An 11,135-nucleotide genomic window follows, 5' to 3' on the forward strand; every position below is an offset into this window, starting at 1 on the left:
CAATAGATCTTTATCCCTTGAATCAATTTTCGTTGCCAAAACTTGTTTTTATTTCAACCCTAGTAATATAATATTTTTAATTATACATTCAACGATATTATACTCTTGAGTCTTGAATTATTTATTCCATTTGCATCATTTTTTCCTTTTAATTTTTAAATAAAATTAAATTAATGTCCCTTAACGTCATGACAGTCTAGCATGAAAATAACATAAATACTTTCATAACAAAAATTTATTATGATACCAACCCAAAATTGAAAAAATTCTTGACATTATTAGAATTAAAAAATAACAATAAAGTATTCCCATTTACCAGTTCAATGCACGCCTCTTGTCCAAATACATAAAAGGACAGTATATTTCAAAAAAGGAAAATGCACCTTAACAATTCACACACATCTTTGAAAAAAATCCCTCTATAAACAATGCCAACAGAAGAAAAAGGCAATACCATTAATAATAGTAAATTTAAATTTATTAAATTATCAATTCTTATTAATTTATAATAAAAGTATAGTATAACAGGGTACTTGCTCAAAATCAGGGTACAGTTGTTGTTGGTATTAGTTCAAGAAACCCAAAGCAAAAACAGAAGAAAAAATGGGAGGTGTAAAAATGCACAGAAAAACAGACTCAGAAGAAACAACAAACAGCATGGAACAATCTTCCTCAACACCAAACCGTTCACCACCTCGTCGACCACTTTACTATGTTCAAAGTCCTTCAAACCATGATGTTGAAAAAATGTCCTATGGTTCTTCTCCTGCAGGTTCACCACCTCACCAAAATTTTCACTACTATCTTTCTTCCCCTATTCACCACTCTCGTGAATCTTCTACTTCTCGTTACTCTGCTTCCTTGAAAAACCCTAGGATTTCTTCTTCTTGGAAGAAGCTAAATAATAGAAATGGTGGTGATGATCTTGATGAAGAAGATGAGGATGATGAAGGTGTTTATGATTCTGGGAGGAATGTTAGGTTGTGCTTTTGTTTCTTCTTGCTTTTTGTGTTGCTTTTTACTATGTTTTCGTTGATTCTTTGGGGTGCTAGTAAAAGCTACAAGCCTCGTGTCATTCTTAAGGTAACACCTTCCTCCTCCTGCATTTTTCATACCTAGTTGGTTTTGCTCTGACTTGATGTATATTTGATATCACGATAGATATGTCAGAATCACGGTGATCCATTGTAATTTTGGAGAAGCCACATTGTAATTTTGGAGAAGCCACAAAGTAGATGTTACATTGTTTGTTTAATTTAATTTCTATGATAGTGATTTTTATTTTTACATAATTGTAATAATTATAATTATAATTATGCGTGCATGCCTCATATCAAAGCAATTGGATTCTTTCATGCTTTCTTTAAACTTTTCAGTATCAAAAGTCTCAACTTTTTCAAGTTTGAACTCAATCAACTGGTCAGAGTCAATGGTGTATGCATTGTGAAATGACATAACTGCCCTCTTCTTCTCTCTAGCTAGCAAACATGCCTTCCACTCTCTGCATTTATTTATTTTTTATTACATAATTAATTACTCATAAATGGAGGAAAAAAACAATCCTAGATTTTGGATAGGATGAAGCATTGATCAATTTATATGAAATATTAAATTAAATGTTGTAGGGCCTTACCCTGATTCATGTTCTTCCTCATTCTTCTAATATTTGTTTTACTACCTTGATAAAAAATAAATAATGGTTGAATAAATATGGCAGAGCATAGTGTTCGAGAATTTGAATGTACAATCTGGTAACGATGGGACAGGGGTACCAACAGATATGTTGTCATTGAACTCAACGGTTAGGATCTTATACAGAAATCCTGCAACTTTCTTTGGTGTTCATGTCACATCTACTCCTATGCAACTTAGCTATTACCAGCTCAGATTAGCTTCTGGTCAGGTACCACCTTTCTCTTTCCCCTACTGCTAAATTTATTGCTAAATTTAATTTTAAAAATCTTCAGTTTCTTATGTTTAATTGATAATTTTGATTATTTAAAAGATCAAGATCCATTAGCGTAGTTTCGATTTGTCAATGTTTTAAAAACAAAGCTTATGTCAGAATAACTATGATCTACCGTAATTTTCTAAAAACTCTAGAGTGGATCACCAATTCTGACATACTTATCACGATATTAAACCTACACTAAAAAGGGGTGTCATTTGGGTGACATTGGAGTGTTAATTTCATACGACATTGACCAACCACAATATCGCAAGTGACTACTATCTTTTACAAATATTATCTTTTTATACACAATGTCACGTGACATTGACACCCCAATATCCCGAGAAAAATTGTTACCTTGAGGGTGAGGAAAGGGCACATGTGAATGAAAGGAATTTTTTTATGAGGGTTTGGGAACTTCCAACGGTTGCCTGCTTAGAATCTGTGGGTGGGGACAAATTTGTGTATCAATTTGAGGCCAGTAAGAAAAAAAGGAGTGTGGAAACACAGACAAATATGCCGAACAAAGTTCAATTTAATTGGTACACTTTATGGGGCCATATTATACATCACCCTACTTATGGTAGGGGGACCCCAACAAGTTCTATAGGTAAGGTTTGTTTTTGCATTAAAAAACGGATTGATTATTCTTTTGATGAATCCCATTTCCCCATTTCATGGTTATGGGCTTAGGACAATCACTTTTTTCACTTTACCGTACCTCTCACGTGGCTTCAGAGGTTTTATTGCATTACATTTTGAATTATTGGAATTATTACGTTTTTTTGATAAACAGGGGTGTACTGTATTTTTTGTCCACAAGAGGAGTTTCTATGTTTGAGCTGGGAAAGATTTTAAACGTTGGTTTTTACTTTTTTGGTGGTTAAACGTTGGTTTATTTATGTAGATTTTTAATGATTTCAATAATAATTTTTGAATTTTTTTAGTTTTTTTTTTTTTTTTTATCGTTTTTTGGTATTTAGATGGTCTCTTATTTAAAATGTAATATTCTTTTTTTTTTTTGAAACAAAATGTAATATTCTTGTAGTTTATAAATAAGTGATCGAATAGAATAGTGATATAAAAATGAATAGTTTACAAACATAAATGAGTAGTGTTTGGTCACATACACATAAAAACTTTTTTTTTAAAGACTAAATTATTTTATTATCAATTTCTATTTTATTATTAGAAATTTGTTTTTATGTGTGTGCCAAAACACTATTTATTTATGTTTGTGACTATAGTAGATTTTCACCGTAGAATAGTACTAGTCAAGGTAGTAAAAAACGAGTGTTGGGTCGTAGGATCGTTTGATCTTACGTGCCACAGCCTCGCCGGCGTGCTTCGTTCTTGCTTTGGGTTGTTTCTGGGCGTTTTGTGGTTAGGAGCGAGTTCCTGCACATGAACGTAAGAAAAAAACGAATTGGGCTTACGAACCGGGTGGAGTCGAAAGTAAAACCCGGATCTTTCCTTCTTTGTTAGCTTTTCCAAAGTTCTACCCAAATAATTGTCTTAACGTATCTGGTTCTACAGTTAGTGTGTGTTTGGTTCAGCTTTGGATAAAATTGATTCTAATAGAATTGATTCTGATAGAATTGATTCTGACAGAATTGATTTTGAGAGAATTGATTTATGTTTAGATACAATAATGCAAAATTGATTAAACAAACTGAATGTTGTTTGGATAGTTTTTATCAAAATTGCTTTTGAATGTATAATTACTAAAATGGACATAGCTAAATTCAAGTAAATGTGCTTAGTCGAATGTATATGTAGATCAATATTAAATGTAGATATATTATTTAATTTAAATAAATAAATTTTCTATATATTAATTTAAAACATAATAAATACGATCACTGAACTAATTGTTTTTACAAAATATTTGTTCATATATTTTATATTTTTTGATAAAATATATTTAAGTTAAATAATAGTAGAGTTAGTTGCCAAAAATGATAAAATATAGCGTAAATGAAACGTAAAAGAAAAAATACAGTAAATTTGAATGGAGACACCGTAAAGAAAAATTCAAAATTTGATAAGTCATGACCATAAACATTTTTCAAGGGCTAATTTAATTCGTTAAGTTTTCTAATTAAATTTGGTTCATCAAATTAAATTACAAAGCAAAAAGAAAGAGAATTGATAAAGGGCAATAAAGAAAATAATAGGTTGTAATAATCAAAATAGAAAATTTAATATAGAATTGATTCTAGAAAAGCTAGAAGTTAGGATTTGTAGCTTTAAGAATAATTGCTTTTGGAGGATATAATCAATTCTTAAAAGTCAAACCAAACACCATTAAAAACTCAGTTTTTCACTTTTGAATGTTGTAGAATCACTTATTGGTGTTGAAAAGTCAAACCAAACAGGCTCTTAAACCAATCGAAATTGATCATGGAAATGTGAAATTGACTTTAATATGTTAATTTGCTCTTAGAGTAAATTTTATTTAATCTTTAAAATTGTTTCTAACTTGATGATATTATTTATTGCTTTTGTGTGGGAATGTTGTTTAACTATGAAGCATGGACACTCCTCGGATTAGGCGTGTCCCAGTGTCGGATATGTGTCGTGTCCGACACAGACACTTGTAATTACACTGAATTATGTGATTTTTTCAAATTATTAGCTATGTCAATGTCCAGTGTCCGTATCCGTGCTTCATAGTTATTTAATTCACTTTTACGTAAAATCAATTTATTTAAATTATTTTTTATCGTCATAGAACCATACATGGAAAAATGAACCTTATCAAGTTAGAGCTTACGTGCTTGCCTGATTTCTTATTTTAATATAGTCATTGTTGAACTGATAGCGAACATTGTAAATTTCTGTTAGACTGGCACTTCCTCCAATCTTTTTGAAAGTTGTGGTAAAAAGAACATATGTAATTGCAGTGAGTTGTGTAGGAGTTGGAGTAACGAACTCATATGAATATGAGTATTAATCTTTGTTCTTTGATTCATATGAATGAATGCATCAATACGTAAATGGTCGATTTAGTAGTGTTAGATCAAACTATGATCAAAATGCGCAACATAAGTGCTTTTCTAGATAAGCTGTTTTAAGTAAGATGAGAAATTAACAAACTTGTAAAACTGAGAGAGAAGAGAATGGAGAGAGTTTGCTTGTAATTGTGAATCTCATTAAGAATTGAATGCACACATTACAAAGCCTTTTATAAGCAAATACAACACTTGCTTGTAGTACAAGCTATCTAACTAACAAACAAATTTTGTAAGAAAACTCCATGAGCATCTCCAATGCTATGTTCTACGGAAATAAGAACAAGCAAAAACTTTTCTTGTTATTCTTAAGCGTTGGAGAAGAGTGACGTGTTAGCTTGGTTGGAGAACGGTTGCGCAGGAAGAACACGTTCTAGGGACTGAAAAGCTGTATCCCGTGCAACACCGTAGTAGAAGCAAAACAAGCCTACATATATATTAAATAAAGGGAAAGTTGCGGTACCTTATGAATTACATAAGAATACTTGTATTGTTCTTTACATTGGAGTAAAACTCAATTAGTGTTCTTAAATCTTAGTTGGCATATCTGGTCCCACAAAAATATTTCAAGAACACAAATCTTGTTCTAGGGTTGGAGATGCTCTAACTAACTTGCTACATGGCAATTATGGATTAAATCTTAACAAGTAGTAGGTGAAAAACAAATATATATCATATCATTCATTAAAAACTATGAATTATTTCTCCCATTTTCAAAGCAACTATCAAATAGACCCGACTCATCAAAATCTGCATCATCAACTTGTTAATCAATGTAACTATTTTGTTAATTTTTGTTTAATAGATACAAGAGTTCTATCAGTCAAGGAAGAGCCAGAGGAAGTTAGCTGTGGTGGTGCATGGATACCAAGTTCCACTCTACGGCGGAGTGTCGGTTCTTGGAAATAGCAACACAGAACACATAAACACTGTTGCATTGCCAATGAATCTAACATTTGAGGTCAGATCAAGGGCTTACATTTTGGGAAGATTGGTTAAGTCTACTTTCTATCATAGGATCAGATGTTCAATCACTTTTCATGGCAACAAACTTGGAAATCATCTTGATTTCACGGATTCGTGTGTCTACAAGTAATTTATTGATGTTCTTTGGGTGGATCTCTACCTCTCATTTGTACACAGCACGTAATTTTTTTGCTTGACATTAATTTCTATGTACGTTTCTATTGCATTATGCTTACTGATAATACCACTCCTTTGCTATGGATGCTGTTGGTAAATATCTGGATGACAATTTTAACGTAAATTGTGTTCATCCCTATGTCCCTTTTTATTTATTATGTTGTAGTTTGTTGAAGCTTAACATGTTTGTATAACTTTAACTAGAACACCGTTGAAATTAAAACTGCCAAATCTCACAGCTAAGTATTTCATGTAATGTTTAGTACTAATTGTTCCATGACAAAAATGGGACCGTGAGTGATAGATTGGTTAGAGTCAGTTGAGTTGCTTATCCTTTATAATGATTTGAAGAAGTTAGCATGTAACCCTTTATCAGCAAGAGTCTTTACTCTTTAGAGCAGTAGCCATCAAAAGAACACTTAGAGCATCTACAATGGAAACATTCATTTTTGGTTTGTGATTGGATTGCTGTTTGTTTCTTAGCGAGGTGGTTTGGAGGCGTAGTCTTTGTCTCTTTTGATGGTTTGTGAGTTTATTCTCCGTGGTTGCTTCTTCGGAATGTTATGGTGATGTTTGCTACTTTCCTTGGAGACTTTCAACCTCGTTGTCTTGCTCTTGTGTCTGCTGAACCGTGGTGTTGCAGGGGTGGTGGTGGTGGTGATGTGTAGTGGTGGTGATGGTGGCGGGGATTCGGTTAAAGGGGTGGTCGGTGTTGCTTAGGTGGGGAGGTGTGTGCTTTTGTGGCGGTTGTTGTGGGTGATTCCTTTTGGAGACCGCCTCTCTTATTCAGATCCATTTTCGTTGTCACTACCTCCGTTTTGAGTTTTGGGTGGCTGAGGTGTTTAGGGTGTTTTTGAGGGTGTGTGTCCTTCGAGCCGAGCATTTGTTCCTTTTTGATTGATGTTTGCACCACCGCAGTCTTACTTTTAGTGTGCTGGATTCTGGTGGGCCGGTTACTTTGGCTTCGAGATCGGAAGTTGGCGTCTAGCTGCATTCAGGTTTGGCTGACATTCTCAAGTGGACCGGGGGTAAGTGGCGCCCGTCTAGTTGGGTCCTGAAGTCTGGTAGGGCGATCGTTTTTGATTCGAGATTGGGAGTCAGTTCTTTGGCTCAAGTTTGGTTTTGGGCTTTTAGGATGTTCTTTCGGTGGTCCGGAGGTTGTGAGGTGGTGGAAGCTGATTGATCTCTAGAATAGTGGCTCATCTTATGGGACGCGGCTGGAGTGTTTCATTTAAAGGGAGGTTATTTTGGGCTGAGTAGTGGCGATGAGTGGTTATGGATTATGTTTTTTAGTGGTGGTTTCGTGAAAGGTTCGTTTTTAGGTGGCGATGTTTATTTTGGTGGGTGTTGTCAGGTAGGGTTTGACTTGGTGTTTTGTGTGTAAGGGTTTTTTAGGGTGTTTATTTTCAGGTGTTCCGCCTATATACAGCGCCTTTCGTTTGTATTATCTGTTTCACCGATCTCTGTTCGTCTTGAGCAGAAATCTGGTTTTAAATAAAATTTGCTGATTCCAAAAAAAAAAAAAAGGGTCTCACGTGTACACATCATTCATTTATAATTTTTTACCTCTCACTCATTGGTCTCACGTGTGCAGAATCCATCCCTTATGTATTATGATATCTTTCCTAAGGTCCTTATCTTTGTCTGTCCTTTAGTGGGAGTTTGTTGTCTAATTGATTATTCTTAATCTGATAGTTTTGTGTTGATTTTTTATCTTTGAATCAAAGATTTGCTTTTAATTTAGGCAAATTCTACCCTACACCAAACATATTTGAGTGTACCGGTACACCAAACCCTTAAATTTATAAAAAAAAAAAAAGAGTTATTTTTTATCATTTATAATTATAATGATTAAAATCGTATTCACCAAAAGCATTGACGAATTAAAATTGATTTTTTTGAATTTTTATCACTCATAATATAGAACTTTGATTATTTTATACGTTTATTATGATTCTTATAAACAATGAATGATGTGTTTTTCTTATGAAATGATATTTTTCTGAGATATAAATGCCGACAAATAACCATTTATTTCATAAAATGATTTTTAATATATAAATTTAAAAAGCAGGAGTACCGGTACACCTTAATTTATTTGTGGGATTGAGTGCAAACTGTTGGGTCAAACGTGGCTGTGTCATTAGAAATTTTGGTATTTGTTACAAGATCTTTAGAGATTTTGGGTAGTATCATTATGTGTCATGTTTTTGTTACTCCTGCAGGAGATTTATTGCCCTTTTGGTGTGTTATTTCAAATATTTTCCTTCCAAAGTCAACTGGTAGGAATTCGACTGCATCTTGGTCTTTATGGAATTCATTCCATTATGTTGATTATGAATATTTTTCTTTTATTTGTCAAGATTTGGTTGTTCCTTGTTCTTGCTAGCAGCGTGTCATATAAATATGGTAGACTTTGGCATAGTTTTCCTCCCTGCTTCATGAAAACTAGTCCATTGCTTTTCATTTTCATCGCTCTCTGCCGAAAATAACGCAGGCAGAGCTATTAGACTTGTGTCTCATTGGTCGAGTGGTGGTCAATGTAAGGTTCCGTATTTTGATCCAAGATATTACGTCTAAATCATTTTCTTTTTCTGAAAAAAACACTACTATTTATTTATTTCATCGATAATAAATTCTTAGCAAAACCTATACAAAATGCTTGACATAATTTAATTAAAACTCTTAAATTAATATCCTTCAAAAATTTCTACTAAAGTTACAATTCAATCAAAAATCCAAATTTTGTCCCCCGTATGCACTTCAAGCAAAAACTTCAAAGCATAGACCATCTTTTCTTTGGTACCTAAAATGTTAGTGTAAGGGTCAATTTCCTTATCCAAATTGGTTGATACTCAAAGCACAAGAAACAATCTCATAAAATAGATAATATCAAAACTTACCAATAAAAACGAATTAAGAAAAATACATTCAAGTCACATGCTTCAAAGTAAGGTTCACACACATCTTATTTGCAATAAAATAGTTTTAAGTCAATCATCAATCACATGTATACAACAGACTCAATGCAATTATGCACAAGATGCATGCTCTTATAACTATATGATCCGGATATAACCCGCCACACATGCACCACACAGAAATATAATTGCATTTCCCGCCACCAAGACATCCACACAAAATATAATTGCAATTCCCGCCACTAAGGCACCACACAGATGCATATGCCATGCCATGCATGATCATGAAAATGCAGATTAAAACCTACCACTAAGGCACCACACAGAATATAATTACACTCAAATATTAACTCATCATGAAACACACAACCAAAAGTCAATCATTTCACAAACTCACATTTTCATCTTTCTCTTTTCTTTAATTCATTAAAAAAAATGTAACATTTCTTTTCCAACACCACAAAAAAACATATATGCATAGCAAAATAAAATAAATGTCATTCTACATAAAATTATCATACACACATCATATAGAATATAATTAAACTAATAACTTTTATAAAATGTTAAATTTTACCATATAAATTAATATTTTAGTTGTTTTTCTTCTCAACAGACAAGAATTTCTACCTCTAATTCATAACATCATCCTAGTACTTAGTATGGACGTATGAGGAAAAAACCCTTACCTTTTGAATACTTTTCCTTCCTAGTGCATCTACGAACGAGTCTCGACTTTGCTGCTACAATACACATGCAACTCCTCTAACTAGAGACATTTTCTGACAATAGAAATTTAGAAAACGAAGAATCATGTGACGTGATCCAACTCCCAAAATTCAACAATATTCGACGTCGAACGGAGGCCTACTCTTAATCCTACGTATAGAGGCAGGTTCATGAAAACAAAAACGAAATAAAATTGTACTTTCATTGGCATCGTCAAAGGATTCTCCCCAACCGTTACTTTCTTCATGATGATCATGTTATTATCAAGCAACCAGGGGCTGCCATAAAAAATCTTAACAAGATCGCCTTTTTGATAAAGCTGGACCATGAACTTGTTATTTTCCATTGTAATTAGCGTTGTTTGTCGCCTTGGCTCCCACACATATGGATTGGCTTGTTGACCACCACTCGACCAACGAGACACAAGTCTAATAGCTCTGCATGTTAGTTTCGGCAGAGAGCCATCATCACTGTTGTCACCATTGATGTTCAAGTTTTCCTTTTGGACTAAAGTACTGGTTAGGAATATGATGTAAACGAAAAGCAATGGGCTAGTTTTCATGGAGCAGTGAAGAAACCTATGCCAAAGCCTACCATATTTATATGATAATTTCCTAGCAAGAACAAGGAACAACCAAATCTTGACCAATAAAAGAAAAAATATTCATAATCAACATAATGGGATGAATTCCATAAAGACCAAGATGCAACCGAATTCCTACCGCTGACTTTGGAAGGAAAATATTTGAAATAACACACCATAAAGGCAATAAATCTCCTGAATGAGTAACAAAAACATGACTCATAATGATACTACCCAAAATCTCTAAAGATCTTGTAACAAATACCAACAATTCTGATGACACATCCACGTTTGACCCAACAGTTTGCAGTCAATCACACAAATAAATTAAAAGCAGATCTTTGATTCAAAGAAAATAATCAACACAAAACGATGAGATTAAGGATAATCAATCGGACAACAAACTCCCACTAAAAGGCAGACAAAGATAGGGACCGTGGGAGAGACACCATAATCAGAAGGGGCGTATGTTGTACACATGAGACCAATAACAAACTCACATTATTATCTTATTCTTTCTCTTTTGTTTTTAACCACTAAAAAAAAAAGAGGTATAAAATTGTCATACAAATTGTCCCAAATGATTGTAAAAATATCGCTACTCTATTCAACAAGAGAGTTCCTAAACTTCTTAAATTACTTTTATTAAGCGAAAGTTCTGAATATATGGATCATCACTAGGCACCATCGAACAAGAGCTGGTTTTTTTTTTTTTTTTTTTTTTTTTAAGAAAAATCGATCCAGAGTTGATTTTTTTTTCTACTTACTATATTATAAAATTAAGTTCCTAGAAT

General features: G+C 33.3%; 1 protein-coding gene across 1 annotated transcript; it reads left to right on the forward strand.

The window, feature by feature from the left end:
- Nucleotides 1–384: 384 nt before the first annotated feature.
- Nucleotides 385–6,263, forward strand: LOC25492862 (uncharacterized). Its single transcript, XM_013601128.3, has 3 exons — nt 385–1,083; nt 1,718–1,903; nt 5,771–6,263. The coding sequence occupies exons 1-3, from the start codon at nt 604–606 to the stop codon at nt 6,059–6,061; spliced, it is 957 nt and encodes a 318-aa protein (XP_013456582.1). The 5' UTR covers nt 385–603; the 3' UTR covers nt 6,062–6,263.
- Nucleotides 6,264–11,135: the final 4,872 nt, after the last annotated feature.

The sequence above is a fragment of the Medicago truncatula genome, chromosome 4 (assembly GCF_003473485.1).
Source record: "Medicago truncatula cultivar Jemalong A17 chromosome 4, MtrunA17r5.0-ANR, whole genome shotgun sequence".
Classification (NCBI taxonomy): Eukaryota; Viridiplantae; Streptophyta; class Magnoliopsida; order Fabales; family Fabaceae; genus Medicago; species Medicago truncatula.